The following is a 20,239-nucleotide window of genomic DNA, read 5'->3' as shown; positions in this document are numbered from 1 at the left end:
AACATTTTGTGTTTTTCACCTTTTAAGATTAAATATGCTTGCTTTATAGCCTGTCAGGTAAAATAGACATTGAAATGCACGAATCAAATAGCTTGCCTTTAATAATCGCTTTTTTTAGAACATGACTTAACCATACATTCTTTTTTGGAGGGGGAGGGAATGAAGCTGTTTTACTGATGGTCTTCGGCGACCGTTGAAGGGCAGGAAGACAATGAGATTCAGCATCCTTCTCCTGGCTGAGATCTCCCCAGCTTCACAGTCACTGAAAGCCTTAATTAACCATGCCTTCTTAAAAGCCCAGAATTAAGACCCAGCTTCACATTGCTTCCCAGGCTCAGTGCTTCCTAGTGCCGGGCACTTGTGTGTATTTGTAAGTGTTAAGGGTCTTTCCTATTGTGTCTGAAGGTGACATGGTGCCTGTCAGTCCAGGGTCATATCCACACTCAGACAGGGGAGCACAAGCACAAACCTGCCCCTTTCTAATGTTGCGTGCCTAGTCTAGTCTGACTCTTTGCAACCCCAGGGACTGTCGCCCACCAGGATCCTCTGTCCATGGGGTTTTCCAGGCAAGAATACTAGAATGGATTGCCGTTTCCTCCTCCAGGGGATCTTCCCAACCCAGAGATCAAACTCAGGCCTCCTGTATCTCCTGCAATGGCAGGCAGATTGTTTACCACTGACCCGCCCCCGCCCCCGCCCCCGCCCCCGCCCCCGCCCCCGGGAGGCAGAGCTTTGTAGTCACCTGGAGTGTCTGATACATCTAAAGGCTTCCAAGCCCACCTACTCCTTAAAAATCAGAATCTGTCAGAATAGGGGCAAAATCTATACCTTTCGACAGTCCCCTGAGTGACCCAGGTGTAGTTTAACAAGGAACCAACTGGCACCAGATTAAAAAATTAACTAAGGCTGCATTGCTCAATACACTGGCTACTAGCTAACAGATGGCTGTTTAAATGTAAATTAACTGCAATTAAATAAATTTAAAATTCAGTTCCCCAGTTGTACTAGCCTTGTTTTAAGTGCTCAGTGTGGCCAGTAGCTACCGTAATAGACCAGAGAGCGTTTCCATCCTGGAGAGAATTCGATTGCACAGCACTGCTCTCTGGGGTAAAACAGCCCCTTGGTTCATTTTCCCTCTCTTTCTATACCATACAAAGCACATCTAAACAGTGAAGCTCTTGCAAATGGCTTGATCAACCTATGGGAAAGATTGCTCTTAATTTAAACGTGTTTTAATTTTTATCCCTCAGAAGAATTTTTTCTGCATTTGGAGAACCGAAGCATGTTTGCAATACTCTAAAAAGTCCATTGTCTAGTAATTTATTTAAATGATCTAACTGTATTAAACACAAGTATAGAAGGACTTCCTTTGTTTAAAAGAACAGCTCTAAATGGATATTTCATCATCCCTGAGAAGTTCTTAGAATTATAAATGCATTCACCTTTAACCATGGCTTAAATTTTTTTATCTTTTAACAAAATGCTATGCTCATAAAATAGATGCTTTTCTTTTCTATTTATGATAAATTAATCTCAGTTCACTTGCCCATTCTGCTACAAAACTTCTTTGAGACTCAAGTAAATTTGCCTTCTACATCTAAAAGATTTATTTTTAGGATTCAATTTATAGTCACCAGTCTTGCTGAATTTTGAAAATGGTTTTGAATAGTAATAATGTATGTGGATTATAAGAGGACATAAAAGTTCAAATTAATATTCAAATGTTTTCTACATTAAAATGGCACCAGGATGCTTACCTTATTCTTTGTATAGCAGAATATTTACTTCTCACTTATTTAACAGTTATATTTGACACAAATAGTTGTATGTCACCAGTCTTCATAAAATGATATGAGACAAGTAAACAAATGCTATGGCAAATTTAACATTTATTATATTTAAGTGAACAGGATTTATTCTGAATTTGCTAAAATGTGATTGATCACTTGTGAGTTAGCTTTGAAACTCGTGTTTCTCCAGAGTGTTTCAGTTCAGTTCAGTTCAGTCGCTCAGTTGTGTCCGACTCTCTGGGACCCGATGAATCGCAGCACGCCAGGCCTCCCTGTCCATCACCAACTCCCGGAGTTCACTCAAACTCATGTCCATCGAGTCGGTAATGCCATCCATCCATCTCATCCTCTGTTGTCCCCTTCTCCTCCTGCCCCCAATCCCTCCCAGCATCAGAGTCTTTTCCAATGAGTCAACTCTTTGCATGAGGTGGTCAAAGTATTGGAGCTTCAGCTTTAGCATCAGTCCTTCCAATGAACACCCAGGACTGATCTCCTTTAGGATGGACTGGTTGGATCTCCTTGCAGTCCAAGGGACTCTCAAGAGTCTTCTCCAACACCACAGTTCAAAAGCATCAATTCTTTGGTGCTCAGCTTTCTTCACAGTCCAACTCTCACATCCATACATGACCACTGGAAAAACCATAGCCTTGACTAGATGGATTGTTGGCAAAGTAATATCTCTGCTTTTTAATATGCTGTCTAGGTTGGTCATAACTTTCCTTCCAAGGAGTAAGGATCTTTTAATTTCATGGCTGCAATCACCATCTGCAGTGAGTTTGGAGCCCGGAAAGATAAAGTGTGACACTGTTTCCACTGTTTCCCCATCTATTTCCCATGAAGTGATGGGACCAGATGCCATGATCTTCGTTTTCTGAAAGTCACTGAGCATTATTCATGGAAGATACTGACAAGCCTTCTGTAAACAAGGGAGGCAGTAGCCCAATCAGTTTGGGAACTACTTTAACTCTCTCAAATTCACAGTATATGTTAGCATCACAAAGCTCCGAGAAGCCCTTCAGAAGGAAATCTAGCATCTAGCCCAGCGTCTTGTCACTGTGATCCTGCTTTGTGCTGTCTGTGCTGACATAAACTGTCATTCTGCCGGTACATCAGTTGTTCCAAAACAAAGACAGATGAGAAACTAAATTCTCTCACCCTCTTATCTGGAACTGAAACTAGACCAACCTTTATTTATTGATGGCCCACTAGTTAAGTTTTAGGCCTTGGTTAAAAAGTTGTATAAAATGGAAGAAGTTGTATGTGATCAACTGTAAGGTTTTTCTGGTAATAAATGTTCTAGTTTTTCTATGCCAAGGCACAGTTGGTTCAAGCTGTTGTAGGGGTTATAAAGTGATGAAGACATGGTGTCTGATAAATATTACAGAGGACAGATGGAAAGGGCTCTGGGGATTGAGAGAAGAAGGGGGCTTGAGTTGTGCCACAATGTAGACTTTGTGGCCTATAGGAAAACCCTAGTTCTACTTGAATATAGAATACAAAGTGTCATCTGTTTCAACCTGAATAAATCTTACCCTCTTCTTCACCAAATGCTTAATTTCTTCTCCAGATAAGTTTTTTAACTTCCCAAAACTTTGTGCCATTTTATTTACTTATTTGATTTTTTTGTGCCATTTTAATTGGCAGCACTTTTCTCTTTCTTTTTTTGATTGCTCCAGTTTATTCCTTTAAATTTATTATTTATTATATGTAACAAATATGTTTAATAATAATATATGAATTATAATAATATAAATTATGTATATGTTGGCTGAGCCACACAGCCTGCAGGATCTTTGTTCCCCCACCAGGGATTGAACCCCCTGCAGTGGGAGCATGGAGACCTAACCACCAGACCAGTAGGGAATTCTCTCCAAATGTGTTACACTGGCTGAAGTCTTAAGCTTAAAAGCTTACACTCATTTTCACTTTACTCTGTTCTATTTCATGATGGGGAACATGGATCCGAAAGGGTTAGATTGGAACAACCAAGAGAATTAAGATGTTATCAGAGTGGCATGCTGAGGCACGGGAGGGCCCATTCCCATCGCCTGTCACTGGGTCAGGCTGGATGCCCGGGTGCCTCCGTGCTTGTGGCAGGAAGCCAGATGTGGCGGGAGGAGGGATGGGAGGGGAGGATGGATGCGAGAAAGGAGGGAAGAGGCAGGTGTGCACGGTGAGATGGACTCACGTTCCAAATCACCCTGGCTAGCCCTGAGTGTTGGAGAAGGCAAGGGCACCCCACTCCAGTACTCTTGCCTCGAAAATCCCATGGGTGGAGGAGCCTGGTGGGCTGCAGTCCATGGGGTCGCTGAGAGTTGGACACGACTGAGCGACTTCACTTTCACGCATTGGAGAAGGAAATGGCACCCCCCTCCAGTGTTCTTGCCTGGAGAATCCCAGGGACGGGGGAGCCTGGTGGGCTGCCCTCTATGGGGTCGCACAGAGTCGGACATGACTGAAGCGGCTTAGCAGCAGCAGCCCTGAATGTTACCAGTTTCTAGAAGGGGCAGCCATACCGACAAACACTGGGTCCTGCCCTCACGTCAATACACTACTGGCAGATAAACTATTTGTAACGTGTAATTTTTGTTGAGTGCTATTTCAGAGAGATTACTCTTTCAACAGGAGTAAGAAATCATCTGTCTCAAAAATGTCTCCTCTCTAAACTTTCAAGAATAGGAAGGAAAGAAGAGTGCCACGTACCCTGATAGGCGCTTCAACACACATCATCGCATTCAGTGTCCACACCGACGCTATTAACTGTATGCGGTTCCCCATTTTGACAATTTATAAGTTGTCCCAAGGTGTCTTCGAACCCAACTCAGCTTTTAGCATAGCTTTTCTCTTTATTTGGTAGAAAAATCACACATTTAGCAACGTAAGCAGTTTTCTTCTATTTCCTACCTTTTATTTTTTAAACTCAGTTTCTTCGCAAATTTTGTCAAATTTCTTGAGTCATTTCACAGGCTTTTTATACCTGGCCAGCAAAACTGAAGAGCTAAGAAACATTTCTTCTTTCCCCATAGAAACAGGTTTGCTTGCCTGAATTATATGTAGACGGTCGCTTGCTCTCCACTGTGCTGAAGTAGATTCAGTTTACCTTACAGCTGGGAACTTAAAAAAGGACAAAAGCACTGTTCTCTTCCACCTTCGTCACATAGATGCCAATGTTAATTCTCACAAATTTTAGTTTCAAGTATTCATTTTGGGAGTAAGTCAGTTGTGCGAATCAACTATGAATAAGACAATGGTAGTTCAGTCCTTTCTTGTCCGTTCCATTGTATTAACCTATTTTAATTTTCTTTCTTTTTTAACGCATCCAAAAGTCTTTCTTTGCTTTTTTAACCACAGCAGCAGTCTGAGCAGGTATGTATCTGCTGTCTTTCCACAGCAATGCTTCGTGGCTGTTTGTCAGGCAGTTCTTGTCAGGCATTCAGGGTCACTAAACTAAAAGGGAAGTTTCAGTGGCCAGGCCTCTTGAGGGAGCTCAAGGAAACCCAGAGTACTTAGCCATCAGGGAGCACCAGCATTTTGAGAATCTCTGAAGATATGGATCCTCTTTTGAAAAAGCACAAATACGAAAGTTTCAATAAGCTTTCATGGTATTTAAGTCAGAGCTTCTGAAACTGATTCTATATTAACCACATTTTTAAGGAATGTGCATTGAATATTTCCTATTCTCTTTTAAATGTTCTTAATTTGGGCTGTGTGACATCTATTCTAACCACTTCGTTTTAAAAGATAAATGCAGTTGCTGTTACTGTTTTTAAGAAGAGCTTTTTATATTTATATGAAACTTTTAAAACCATGTGTTACATAAATCAGTATTTAACTGTAATTACTTCTTTGTGCTAATAGACTTTTCTACAGCATGAATTTTCTATTAAAAGATGAAGCTAAACTACTTTATATATGTTTTGCTTAGATTTGGGAGAGAGGGATTAATAGGGACTGTATACTTAGCATTTACCTGCTGTGTAGCTTTGTCTTACAAAACATTTTCCACTCCTGATTAGCTGTTTGTTGCTTTGTAGGTATGGAACGCAATCATTGGTTACCCTACTATATGTAATCGGGAGAACCATAAGTACAGATTCACAGATCTTAGAGGTAAGTAGTATAGATAGTGTGAATTATGATAATGTAGAAGCCATTTTTATGTAATTTGGAGTTGCTAAAATTAAAAATAATAAGCCTATCTGAATTGTTACCTTCTGTGCTCTATCGGTGCTATTATCGCTGTGCAGGAAATGTCTTTTAATTCTGCCTTGCTCCCGAAATAGAGACCATTCTTATTCATACTGCTGCTAAGTCGCTTCAGTCGTGCCTGACTCCGTGCGACCCCATAGACAGCAGCCCACCAGGCTCCCCCGTCCCTGGGACTCTCCAGGCAAGAACACTGGAGTGGGTTGCCATTTCCTTCTCCAAAGTGAAAAGTGAAAGTGAAGTCGCTCAGTCGTGCCCAACTCTAGCGACCCCATGGACTGCAGCCTACCAGGCTCCTCCGTCCATGGGATTTTCCAGGCAAGAGTACTGGAGTGGGGTGCCACTGCCTTCTCCGATTCTTATTCATGGAGGGTTGGATTTCACCATTTCACATCTGAGTCATTGCAACAGAGTGTGGCCTCAGCACCCTGGTCCTGTCTTCCCTCCGTCTCATCCGTCACAGTGTTGCCACTCATTGCCCTGCTCATCATAGTTCTCACAGAAAATTTAGAAGTCTTTTCATTAGCTCGCAAGACCCTTCATAATCTGGCTGCCTTACTCTCCATCTTAAGTTTTGCCTTCTTCACGAACTGTTTCGGAGAATAAGAACGTAGGCACCTCTGCACACATTTCCTTTAGTTACACCATTCCACTTAGAAAATTTCTTAAATTATGTCGTTGTACATTTCCTAGATTTCAGAAACAGTCTACCTCTGTCTCATGGCTTCTTCATGCCTGTCTTTGGCTGGATAATTCCTAATCATCGTTTCAGACCCTGCTCCAAACACATACTCTGGGACACTTCTAATTAACTGATTGACACCCTCTCCTCCATGCACCCAAATCATCCTATGTAGTTGTTACTGTGAGAGAGGAAAAACTGATAATTCCTGGAGGAAGGATCTTTGCTTGGGTTTTGGCCTGCCTGAGACTGAGGGACTTAACTTGTCAGGGATTCCCCAGACAAGAGAGTGAGGGGCACACCCCAAAATGCTGAAGTGGCAGCTCCTACAAGCAAAACTGAGTTTGTGTGTTGATCTCTTCAAAAGTGCCTCAGTTCAACTTTATCTCTACGGAAGCCGGGAAAGTGTTCCCGTTGTTATTGAATGAGTGAGTGAAGTTTGTATAACTTTAGCACTCCTCAAAGTTCCAAAAGTCTATGATCACTGATGGTTCATTTTTTTAAAAACACAGAAATGGATTTAGTAGTGGTTCCATTATCGCAATTTTGAAAACAAGTAAGTTAGCTCCCATGAATATCCTTATCAAAAAGCTGTTCATGCCCAACAGTCCTATTTGTATCAGTTCACATGGTAATATCGAAAATAATTACTAAAAAAGGAAAATGAAAGTCACATGAATCCCTTTTCCCCTCCATACCAGCAGCTTTTATCCTCTCTCACATCTCTTGATCTGGTCTGTCTTCTCTACTCTGCTGAAGCCCGGCCTCTCTCGTGCTCCCGAGCGCCTGTGAAGCCCCCCCCAGTCCCACGCTCCCTTCCCGCCCCCTGCAGACTCAGTCTGGGACACAGCTGCTGGCATGTGGCTCCCGCTGCCTGGCGGGAATGCCCAGGTGTGGGGCAGAGAGAGAGGTTTGCTTTTTCCCCTTAATCTGCTTTATCCGAGAACCTTACTTTTCTTCTGCATTATATAGTTAGGCATGACAACCCTATTGTTACTTAATGTCAAATCTATTAAAAGTTTAAGTGACCTTTCGTGAAGTGTGTTGGCTCACTGGTAAAGAATCTACCTGTCAGTGCAGGAGATTGGAGTTTTGATTCCTGGATCAGGAAGATCCCCTGGAGAAGGAAATGGCAACCCACTCCAGTATTCTTGTCTGGAGAATCCCATGGACGGAGGAGCCTGATGGACTTTAGTCCGTGGGGTCGCAAAAGAGTCAGACAAGACTTAGCGACTAAAAAACAGAATCAGTTCAGTTCAGTCGCTCAGTCCTGTCCGACTCTTTGCGACCCCATGGACTGCAGCACGCCAGGCTTCCCTGTCCACCACCAACTCCCAGAACTTGCTCAAACTCATGTCCATTGAGTCAGCGATGCCATCCAACCATCTCATCCTCTGCCGTCCCCTTCCCCTCCTGCCAGGAGGAGAAACAGCAGGGTACACTATCATTTTATGGTAACGTGTGTTCTGAGTTCTTATCCAATGACACAGAAACAGACTTTTGGCATATATCTTATCCATCGCTTGGCATCTGGCTTGTATGTGATATTGGAACAAATGTTCTTAAAACTGAATGCCTGACCTGGCTCAGTGAAGGAGTTTAGCCAATGGACGATCCACTATAAGTACTCGTAAGGATAACGTTTGTAAAGAAACAGATGCTGTGTACTGGGTTTGCGCTTTGGAAATTACGTTATTTTTGAGAAGAGGGAAGGTCTCTCTGTCCACACATCGGGTCTAATATCCAACACGAATCAGGAAATCTTTGTTGAAGACCTACTGTGTGCTGCTGGGGGGATAGAGCAGCAAATACAGTAGACAAATTTCCTACTTCCTGGAACTTCCTCTCTACACCGGCTGCTTCAGGACAGGCGTATTCTTCGTCATATTTTCTCAGTTGCAGTCTCCTCAGGGACACACACTTCTGCTCATTCCAACTGCCATTCATCCGTTTGCAAGATCACGCTACTACCTCACATGAGCTGTGTCTTGCTGTGTCTAAGTGAGAAGTTCAGCGGCACTGATGGACTGACCATCTATTTGTTCTTTCAGCTGCAGCAGTTTTGCAGTAACATGTTGGAGGAGCACCAGAGACTCACAGTTCAGGCCAAGTTACAGACAATAAGGAACGAGAATCTGAAAGGCAGAGAGCGAAGTGCCAGGATAGCGGCGTGGCTGCGGAAAAACACATGATTTACTGGTGACTTTCGGCCTTTCACTTGCAGATTATAATGTGCTCACAGTTTTGTCTTCCAATATTCTCGGAGTCTGGAAAACCCCACGTTTTGTTGTTTGCATTTCAGTCCCATTTGCTGCTCAGAGTCCTGTTCCTCCCATGTTGTCGCATTCGGCTCTGTGGCTCAGCGACTGTTGGGGATTTGGCCAACCGTGCTGCATTTCTGGGGAAGATTTTGCTTCATGTCAGGCTACAAACCACACAATTTACTTTAAATGCCTTGGAAAAACAAATTTACCTTGCAAAATTTCGCTTACTCTTGTTGTGAAGGCCAGTGGAATATTACATCATTCGGTAAATGAGAGCATTCTTTTCTGAGGGACACACAAATTTGCAATTCTAGGGTTTATTTAGTTCAATACTGAAAAGAGTAATAAGCAAATGACACAACAGTGTAATGAAACAGAAACCAGAAAAATAATATTCACTGGCAGACAGAGAAAGCCAAAGAAATGCAACTTTTTAAAAGAACAATTTTATGAGCCACGTTAAGTGCCCCAGAGGCAAGAAACGAGTCTGCTCCTGCCCCTGTCTTTCTCCCCAGTGTCTGCTGCGTCGCCTCACACTTTACTGGCTACTGAACCTCCTGGTGTCACAAAGAGACCGGGTCATAGCACCCAGGAAGTCCCTGGAGGACCGCTGTTGTGGAGACCAGATGGAGACCACGGCTCTGCTGAAGCTCTGGACTGTATACTTCACCTGTGGGATGGACTGTCTTTCAGCCAAAGTGTAGCCACAAAAATAGTGATGTCAACAGACAAACAGCAATTATGGGCTCATCTCTGGTGCAAAGGAAAATGGTCAAATAAAGAGAAATAGAACTAACGGTTTAACCAGAGCATCATCATCTTTACAACTTTGCACTCAGGGGGATTAAGTTCGAAATGGGGTTTCAATTGGCCAAATTGAACTTGTTTGTAGTCTGGACAGTTTTAAACGTTGTCGTCAGTCCCCATGTACAGAATTAGCTCAGTTTTGTTACCTCTGATTTAATCAGGACCACTAAGACAAATCACCCTACTCTAGACTTTGTGTGTCTACTGTTTTAATTCGTTTAATTTTGATTTTGTTTTTACAGAATGGGGTCAAACTACACATCTCCTATCTACCTCAGAGTGATGCTGTAAAGACTAAGGATTATGTCAATGAAAAACCTCTATTTTTTAAAATTGAAAAGAAATTGGAATATAATTGCTTTACAATGTTGTGTTGGTTTCTGCTTGCCACATGTATGCATAGGTCTCATCTCTCTTGAGCCGCCCTCCCACCCCTCTAGGTCATCACAGAGCACCAAGCTGAGCTCCCTGTGTTATATAGCAGCTGCCCTTTGGAAAAAGCCTTTAAATATGTCATATAAGCTCAAGGCAATGTGATCTAAGGGGTTTTTTTAGCTCACTTTCATATTCACCTTACAGGAAGATTCTCCCTGCAAGGGAGTGGGAAACTATGGGGCGTGAGAACAAGCCAAAGCCGTCTGCGCAGACTTGATGATGGATTGTGGGTCCAGGAGACTGTTCTTTAAGTTCAGCGGTTTAAAATGTAAGCAATAAACCGCCTCCATGGCTTCGAAGTATCACTGTGCACTATCGCCCTGGGTTTTTTAAAATGTGCATTCTCTATTTCCTGTGTCTCTCCCAGTCGTCCGGCGCATCTCTCCATCACTGTGTCACGGTGCTCTCTCCTCCCCACTGCTCTCTCCTCCTCTCCTCTCCTCCACTTCCACCCGCTCTCTCCCCTTGGCTTCCCCTGTCCTTCCCCCTTTCCAGGCATTTCAGCTGTCCTTCCACCTGCTTGTCCATGTCCCCTCTCCTTGATCTTCCTCCCCTCCTGTGCTCTCACTCCACCAAGTGTACTTGGACGCTGGTGCCCAGGGGTCCGAGTGGGCCCTGACGCCTGTTAGTAGGTGATGCCAAGCCCACCAGAGGAGCACACCAGGTTCTTCAGACCATTTGTTGACCAAGTCCTATTATAGTATAGCTTCTGTAGTCTTTACACAGCACTGAAAACGTTTAATCAAACCAAATGCCCAAATATCTTGCTGATAGTCCTTCCTCTAAATATGAACAAGAGTTTTGAACAATATACACTTTCTTATACTTGGATGAAGCCAGTTACTCCAGATAAGCATTTTATTACATTTTATTAAATCGTACCTTATATTTAGTATAAAAAGAAGTAATTATTGGTTACTGTGATAGCATTAAGTCAGGCAGTGACACTGTGGCAGATTTGTCTAAATGATAGAAATACTTTAATGACCAATGAGCCAGCTTATCTACTAGCACCACAACTGTAACACAATTTTTTGACCCATCCAGTTTGCTTTGTGCTGTTCATCCTAAAACAGGTTCATAAGATATGCAATATATTCATGATTTTTTTCAATTTAACAATCAGAAATTAAAGTTTTCCTTACAATCTTATCATTTTTTGCTCCTCAGACCCATTTGGTGACTTTCCATTGTTGACCTTAAGTGAAAAAACAAATGCCTTAGTCTTGAGGACTCTGGATGCTCTGTAACTTAGAGCTCTGGGGCCAGTTTGTACAGCAATTTATTCTGAAGAAGGAAGAAGCAAAACGGGCTTTTAAAAGCCCTGCTTGATTACTTTTCCTGTTTACTCCAGTAAATGCTATCTTTTTTTCCATCCAGACTCTAGCAGGATTATCTCAAGCTTTAAGAGAGGCTTAAAAATAAATATAACTGCTCCTTTGTATAAACGAATTATATACAGTAGTCAGCTTTAGAAACTACACATATATTGCCTCCAGCCCGATCTTCTGTCCAATTACACAACATTCAGCAAAGACGTTCTTCACTGTACATGTGTTGAAGAGTTATTTGGACTCTTCCTTTCCCCTTCCTTTCATAAACAGGTCAGTCCTAAGAGTGAGGCATCAACATCAGTGGGAGCTGAGGGGCAGCTGGAACAGGGTGTAAGAGCTTGAGTAGGTGAAGAGGGAATCCAGCCAGCAGGGAGCAGCTTGAAGGGTGAGTAGAGTGGTAACACGGTGCAAGGAGCTAGCTTATGACACAGACCGTCAGAGCCCAAACAGGGTGAGAGTCGGGGAGTCCCACAATGGGGTGGAGAGGACGTTCAGATTGGAGGGGGGTTCAGCATAAGGTATCAGTGCCTGAGGGGAAAGAGGAAGTCATTCTATGGGATGGGGGGCAGGCAGAGATGGAAGCATGGTTACCAGTGGGGTATGGATCAAATAAGACAATTTACAAATGACAGTAGGGTGCAGATTTCTCACTGCTGGAGAAGGGAGTTGCCGATAGGCAAAAGGAAAAACTAGAATGAACCCTTTGTTGTTGGATTGAAATTGAACGTATTGATGTTAGCGGTTCTCAGTAACTGGATAGATTTACACATACGGCTTTCCAGGTGGTGCTAGTGGTAAAGAACCCGCCTGTCAATGCAGGAGATATAAAAGATGCGGGTTTGATCCCTGGGTTGGGAAGATCCCCTGGAGGGGGGCCTGGCAGCCTACTCCAGTATTCTTGCCTGGAGAGTCCCATGGACAGAGGAACCTGGCAGGCTACAGTCCATGGGGTTGTAAACATCCATGGTCTCACACAGACACAAAATTAAACAAGTAGAAAAATTTTTTTTCTTGTGATGAGAATTCTCCATTTACTCTCTTAACTTTCATATATGATACATATAAAGCAGTGTTAATTATACTTATCATATTATACATTATAGCCTTAGTATTTATTATCTCTGAAAGTTGAGATAATTTATCTTTTAATCATATCTTTTGAATACCTTCAGGTAACCCCTCCATCCACACCACTCTCCCCCATCCCCTACCTTTGGTAATCATAAAAATCTGATCTCTTTTCCAGGAGTTGGTTAGTTTGTTTTTGAAGTGTATGCTTAGTTGCTTAGTCCAATTGCACACTTTTCGACCCCATGACTATAGCCTGCCAGACTCCTTTGTCCATGGGGAATCTCCAGGCAAGAATACTGGAGGGGGTTGCCATGCCCTCTTCCAGGGGATCTTCCCAACCCAGGGATAAAATCCAGGTCTCCCACATTGCAGGCAGATTCTTTACTGTCTGAGCTGCCAGGAAGCCCATGAATACTGGAGTGGGTAGCCTATCCCTGCTCTAGGGAATCTTCCTGACGCAGATATCGAACCAGGGTCTCCTGCATTGCAGGCAGATTCTTTACCAGCTGAACTACTGGGGGAAGCTCATGTTTTTAAAGTATAATTTACTTAAAACACTATGAGAGTTCCTGGTTCACAACATGGTGATTTTATATTTCTGTACATTACAAAATGGCCACTACAATAAGTCCAGTTATGATGTCACCATATGAAGATATTATAGAATTATTGACTATATTCCCCACGCTGTGCACTTCCTACCTGTGACATTTATTTACTAGCTGGTAGCTTGTACTTCTTCATCACCCGTACCTATTATTCTCCTCTCCAGTATTTCCTTCCCTCTGGCAACCACGACCTGTTTGTTCTCTTTATCAGTGACCTTGTTTCTGTTTCCTTGTGTGGGTTCTGTTGTCCTGTTTTCTAGATTCTCGGTCTAAACTAAATCATACATTATTTGTTTCTCTTTGACTTACTTCTCTTAGCATAATACCCTCTGGGTACACCCATGTTATTGCAAAATGCAAGATTTCATTTTTTTGCAGCTAATATTCCATTATATGTATATACACCGCACATACTTTATCCATTCATTCAATAATGGGCACTTGGGTGTGTGCGCGCTCAGTCGTGCCCCACTCTTTGTGACCCCATAGACTAGCCGGCCAGGATCCTCCATGGGATTTTCCAGGCAAGAATACAAGAGTGGGTTGCCATTTTCTACTCAGGGGTTCTTCCCTACCCAGGGATTGAACCTGTGTCTCTTGAATCTCCTACATTGGCAGGCAGATTCTTTACCACTGCACAGTTGCTTCCGTACTTAAGCTATTGTAAAAAATGCGGTTATAAAGGTAGCTCAGCTGGTAAAGAATCTGCCTGCAATTCAGGATACACCGTTTTATCCCTGGGTCGGGAAGATCCCCTGGAGAAAGGCATGGTAACCCACTCCTGAATTCTTGCCTGGAGAACCCCCATGGAGAGAGGAGCCTGCCGGGCAAAAGTTCACGGGGTCACAAAGAATCGGACATGAGTGAGCCAGTAAGTGCAGCACACAAACATAGGGAACATATATCTTTTCTAATTAGCGTTTTTACTAATTAGAAAAGGGAGGGGCCAGGGCTAGTACCAGTCCACCGATGGACACACTTGGGGCGTGGGGGTCGCTGGCTGTGGTGCCCTGGGGTAGTGGGGCTAGTGCCAGGCCTCTGGTGGGCGGGGCTGTGTCCTGACCTTGCTGTGACCCCCCCGGGAGTTCAGGGGGTTCCTTCAGCAGCCGGCCTGCTAATAGGTGGGGCTGCGTCCCTTCCTAACTGGCTGCTCAGCCCCAGGCCATCAGATCCAGTGCAAACTGGCTGGTGGGTGGGGCCTGGACCGGCACTAATAAGCTGGAGGCAGCATTCTGAAACGGTGTTTACCACCTCCAGCGTCCTCGTGGTGGGACGAGCTCCCACAAGTGGCAGCTGACAGTGCTTGTGTCCCCGGGGTGAGTCCCAGCTGCCTCCTGCCTCTCCAGGAGGCTCTCCCGAGATCAGCAAGTGGGTCTGGCCCAGGCTGCTTTCCCATTACCGTCTGTGCCCTGGGTCCCCGAGAGTGCGAGATTCTGTTTGCGCCCTTTGAGTGGAGTCTGTGACCCACGGCCTTCCGGCCTTCCTGAAAGTAAGCCCCGCTGGCCTTCAAGACACGTTTCCCGGGGGCTCCTCTTCCCGTGGCGTGGCCCCTGGCTGACGAGCCCGGCGTGGGGCTTGGCTCCTCAGCCTCGGGGAGAGCCCCTGCAGTGGTGACTGCCTTCTCATGGGTCAGTTGCTGGGGCGGGGCCCGGCACAGCTGGTGCTGGTAGTTCTGCGGGGACACGTTAGGCTGGGCCTCGGGGACGGAGGGTGGGTGGGGGCCCTGAGAACTGGAACCCAACAGCCCCCGCGGCGAGGAGACCGCGTTGCCGCAGAAACAGGAAACAGCCCGAAGGCGCACGCGCGCTCGCCCCGCCGGCCTCCTGTCGCCCGCCGGCGCCCCCTGTCGGCAGAGTCAAACTGGTCTGCAGAACCGGGTGCTAACGTCTCACCGCGGGGGCGAGACGGGGGATTTGGAGCTGAGAGACGACCGCTTAGTCACCCCTCAGGTCAGTCTACCTGTTCTGATGTTAGCACCCGGGGAAACAGAGGCTGAAGGCCCCAGTGCCGGGAGAGGCGGGCGTGTGTGCTCAGCCGCCTCAGCCGTGCCTTAGACTCTTCAGTCAACTCTGAGACTGAACTCTTCAGTCCCGTCTTCAGACTCCCTGCGACCCCATGGACTGCCGGCCGCCAGGCTCCCTCTGTCCACGGGATTCTGCAAGAACCCTTCCCTTCCCGACCCAGGGATCGAACTCGCGGCTCTTCCGTGTCTCCTGCGTTGGGAACGCGGGTTCTTTACCACCTGTGCCACCGACAGCAGACGTCAGTGCTTTTTAAGGCCCACCGGCGTCCCGGGCCGCACCCGGACTGGACCTAACATCTGCCGGTTCTGAGGCAAGCCTCGGCCTTGCTTGGCCAACCACTCCAGGCGCGGCCGACGCGGTGGCTGCCCTGTCTGTCAGGGAAGCACCCCTCCCCAGAAGTCAGAATTTAAGACCAGCTCATTTACTGCCAAACCCTGTTTACTTCGGTATTTGTGTTTTGACTGTCCGATTGAAAGTGAAAGTCGCTCAGTCGTGTCCGACTCTGCGACCCCAGTCCATGGAATTCTCCAGGCCAGAATCCTGGAGTGGGTAGCCTTTCTTTTCTCCAGGGCATCTTCCCCATACCAGGGATTGAACCCAGGTCTCGCGCACTGCAGGCGGATTCTTTACCAGCTGAGGTATCAGGGAAGTCCCCGACTATCAGCTTGGAACATGGTTAATATGCTGAGAAGCCACAGTGAAACCTCTTAATCCATGCCGTCCTCCAAGGGGTCTTCCCTAACCAGGTATCAAACCTGTGCCTCTTACGTCTCCTGCATTGGCATGGGAGTTCTTGACCACTAGTGCAAGCTGGGAAACCCTAATCCACAACCTTACCATAAACCAGACAGCGTGGCTCAGACGGTCAAGAACCCACCTGCAATGCGGGAGACCTGGGTTGGGAAGATCCCTTGGAGGAGGGCATGGCAACCCACTCCTGAATTCTTGCCTGGAGAACCCCCATGGAGAGAGGGGCCTGCCAGGCAAAAGTTCATGGGGTCACAAAGAATCGGACATGACTGAGCCAGCGAGCACAGCACACAAACATAGGGAGCATGTTCAGTTCAGTTGCTCAGTCGTGTCCGACTCTTTGCGACCTCATGAATTGCAGCACGCCAGGCCTCTCTGTCCATCACCAAATCCCAGAGTTCACTCAAACTCATATCCATCTCATCCTCTGTCGTCCCTTTTCCTCCTGCCCCCAATCCTTCCCAGCGTCAAGGTATTTTCCAATGAGTCAACTCTTCGCATGAGGTGGCCAAAGTACTGGAGTTTCAGCTTTAGCATCATTCCTTCCAAAGAAATCCCAGGGCTGATCTCCTTGCACTCCAAGGGACTCTCAAGAGTCTTCTGTAACACTACAGTTCAAAAGCATCAATTCTTCGGCGCTCAGCTTTCTTCACAGTCGAACTCTCCCATCCATACATGCTTGTATCTTTTCTAATTAGCGTTTTTACTAATTAGAAAAGGGAGGGGCCAGGGCTAGTACCGGTCCACCAATGGACACACTTGGGGCGTGGGGGTCGCTGGCTGTGGTGCCCTGGGGTAGTGGGGCTAGTGCCAGGCCTCTGGTGGGCGGGGCTGTGTCCTGACCTTGCTGTGACCCCCCCGGGAGTTCAGGGGGCCCTGCAGCAGCCGGCCTGCTAATGGGTGGGGCTGCGTCCCTTCCAAGCTGGCTGCTCAGCCCCAGGCCATCAGATCCAGTGCAAACTGGCTGGTGGGTGGGGCCTGGACCGGCACTAATAAGCTGGAGGCAGCATTCTGAAACGGTGTTTACCACCTCCAGCGTCCTCGTGGTGGGACGAGCTCCCACAAGTGGCAGCTGACAGTGCTTGTGTCCCCGGGGTGAGTCCCAGCTGCCTCCTGCCTCTCCAGGAGGCTCTCCCGAGATCAGCAAGTGGGTCTGGCCCAGGCTGCTTTCCCATTACCGTCTGTGCCCTGGGTCCCCGAGAGTGCGAGATTCTGTTTGCGCCCTTTGAGTGGAGTCTGTGACCCACGGCCTTCCGGCCTTCCTGAAAGTAAGCCCCGCTGGCCTTCAAGACACGTTTCCCGGGGGCTCCTCTTCCCGTGGCGTGGCCCCTGGCTGACGAGCCCGGCGTGGGGCTTGGCTCCTCAGCCTCGGGGAGAGCCCCTGCAGTGGTGACTGCCTTCTCATGGGTCAGTTGCTGGGGCGGGGCCCGGCACAGCTGGTGCTGGTAGTTCTGCGGGGACACGTTAGGCTGGGCCTCGGGGACGGAGGGTGGGTGGGGGCCCTGAGAACTGGAACCCAACAGCCCCCGCGGCGAGGAGACCGCGTTGCCGCAGAAACAGGAAACAGCCCGAAGGCGCACGCGCGCTCGCCCCGCCGGCCTCCTGTCGCCCGCCGGCGCCCCCTGTCGGCAGAGTCAAACTGGTCTGCAGAACCGGGTGCTAACGTCTCACCGCGGGGGCGAGACGGGGGATTTGGAGCTGAGAGACGACCGCTTAGTCACCCCTCAGGTCAGTCTACCTGTTCTGATGTTAGCACCCGGGGAAACAGAGGCTGAAGGCCCCAGTGCCGGGAGAGGCGGGCGTGTGTGCTCAGCCGCCTCAGCCGTGCCTTAGACTCTTCAGTCAACTCTGAGACTGAACTCTTCAGTCCCGTCTTCAGACTCCCTGCGACCTCATGGACTGCCGGCCGCCCGGCTCCCTCTGTCCACGGGATTCTGCAAGAACCCTTCCCTTCCCGACCCAGGGATCGAACTCGCGGCTCTTCCGTGTCTCCTGCGTTGGGAACGCGGGTTCTTTACCACCTGTGCCACCGACAGCAGACGTCAGTGCTTTTTAAGGCCCACCGGCGTCCCGGGCCGCACCCGGACTGGACCTAACATCTGCCGGTTCTGAGGCAAGCCTCGGCCTTGCTTGCCTAACCACTCCAGGCGCGGCCGACGCGGTGGCTGCCCTGTCTGTCAGGGAAGCACCCCTCCCCAGAAGTCAGAATTTAAGACCAGCTCATTTACTGCCAAACCCTGTTTACTTCGGTATTTGTGTTTTGACTGTCCGATTGAAAGTGAAAGTCGCTCAGTCGTGTCCGACTCTGCGACCCCAGTCCATGGAATTCTCCAGGCCAGAATCCTGGAGTGGGTAGCCTTTCGTTTCTCCAGGGCATCTTCCCCATACCAGGGATTGAACCCAGGTCTCGCGCACTGCAGGCGGATTCTTTACCAGCTGAGGTATCAGGGAAGTCCCCGACTATCAGCTTGGAACATGGTTAATATGCTGAGAAGCCACAGTGAAACCTCTTAATCCATGCCGTCCTCCAAGGGGTCTTCCCTAACCAGGTATCAAACCTGTGCCTCTTACGTCTCCTGCATTGGCATGGGAGTTCTTGACCACTAGTGCAAGCTGGGAAACCCTAATCCACAACCTTACCATAAACCAGACAGCGTGGCTCAGACGGTCAAGAACCCACCTGCAATGCGGGAGACCTGGGTTGGGAAGATCCCTTGGAGGAGGGCATGGCAACCCACTCCAGTATTCTTGCCTGGAGAACCCCCATGGAGAGAGGACCCTGGGTGGCTGCAGTCATGGGGTCACAGAGAGGACAAGATTGAGCTGCTAAGCCAGCTAACCAGCCAGGCAACTCTTAGAAATAACAAGCAGTGCTTCAGGTAATATGTTGTTCAAAACAAAGGGGAACTTTCTAAAAATAATTTCTTAAAGCTAAATTTAGACTTGCATTGAAAAGAAACTCTAGGTGAATGCATTTAAATAGGTTGTTACTTCTACTTTGTAAACATTATTTAGTCAGATCTTTATGGAATTCCAAAAGTTCTAAAAAAAAAAAAAACTAGTTTCTTGCTGTCAGATCACTTTTTGTCATGGTTTATAACTGCATTTTGCAATATAGATGGTACAGAGAGTACAGCTTGAGTATTTTATTGATACAAGTAAACTTTATTGATACAAATGAATGTGCTTATCCAAGAATATGGTTACATTTCTAACGAAAGCTTGCTTTAGCTGAAACGCTGATTTCCCGTAGGTTGCATAAACCATGGAAAGGATTAAAAAGGATTTTAAATCATAAAAAGGATTTAAGTGAACCCAAAGTTAATTCAACATAAATTTTAATTGCAGATGTCAAATGTGTGGAATGTATGAGTATTGAATTTATTGATGCATTTTGAATGTCCTTACTGATTTTTTCTTTTAAAAGCAATTAGTGACTTTTTTTGGCTTGTTTTTATGCATGTTTCCATTTCAAAGCGGAAACTCCCCTCCTCTGAGGAGAATGGTAAAGTGAAAGTACTGCAGTGCCCTTAGGGGGTTTCTCTAGGGCTTCTTAGAACTATTTGATGGATTGCATAGCTGTTGATTAAGTATAGCCTATGCTTGATTATGGCAGCTCCCGGTTCTGGGGTGGGGAAACTTGGACAAAGAGTAGGCTCAGGATGGCTCTTGTCCCTAACCCCCACTCCAGTTAGAATAGCTAGAGTTTTATTGGCTCAATATATTGGGGTTTACTCTGAGAAAAATCTAAAAAACAATGTGTGAAAACTGATGGGACTCTACAACCTGCAAAACCCTTTGCAGGTGTGACATCACGTTGACACTCTATAAATCATCTTATGTTGCAGCCTCTGGAAGTTCCATACGCCCCCTCTTTATAGTCTTCTTCCTTTCCTTTCCTCCTTCTTGCCTTTGGCTGTAGAAGAGGTCAAACAGATTACTTTCGAGGAACACAAATTCTAGAGCCAGCGTGCACGTTGACTGATCTGTGGTCACCAGGAAACGTCCCCTCCACATGCACTTTCTTGCAGCAGTAGGGTTATCATTTTTATTAATCTATTTTAATTCTGGATTGAGGTTTTGCGCCATCTGCTGGACATATTTTGCCACACTACAAGAGAACATTTATTCTCAGAAGTGTTTTTTGAAATATTAATACTTCAAAAAAATTGTAAAAGGCATGTTTATTACAGGAAATGGATGTGTAGGAAATAATATAGCGTAAGACAAAGATCCAGAGATAACTACTACTAATATCTAGCAGTTTT

The 20,239-nt window shown here is 46.4% G+C and overlaps 2 protein-coding genes across 2 annotated transcripts in view; both read left to right on the top strand.

Moving 5' to 3' along the window:
• LVRN (laeverin) overlaps window positions 1-9,983 on the top strand; it is a 71,161-nt gene extending 61,178 nt beyond the window's left edge. The window contains exons 19-20 of the mRNA XM_018053720.1: window positions 5,825-5,900; window positions 8,730-9,983. Of these exons, the coding sequence (XP_017909209.1) occupies window positions 5,825-5,900; window positions 8,730-8,870 (217 nt within the window). The 3' untranslated portion in view covers window positions 8,871-9,983. The remainder of the gene's footprint in view (window positions 1-5,824; window positions 5,901-8,729) is intronic.
• Window positions 11,859-20,239, top strand: part of ARL14EPL (ADP ribosylation factor like GTPase 14 effector protein like) — a 29,876-nt gene continuing 21,495 nt past the window's right edge. The window contains exon 1 of the mRNA XM_018053817.1: window positions 11,859-11,903. The gene's annotated coding sequence lies outside the window, so the exon portion shown is untranslated. The remainder of the gene's footprint in view (window positions 11,904-20,239) is intronic.

The sequence above is a fragment of the Capra hircus genome, chromosome 10, assembly GCF_001704415.2.
Source record: "Capra hircus breed San Clemente chromosome 10, ASM170441v1, whole genome shotgun sequence".
Taxonomy (NCBI): Eukaryota; Metazoa; Chordata; class Mammalia; order Artiodactyla; family Bovidae; genus Capra; species Capra hircus.
Note: the sequence above shows the minus strand (reverse complement) of the source record. Positions and strands in the feature narration are given on the sequence as shown.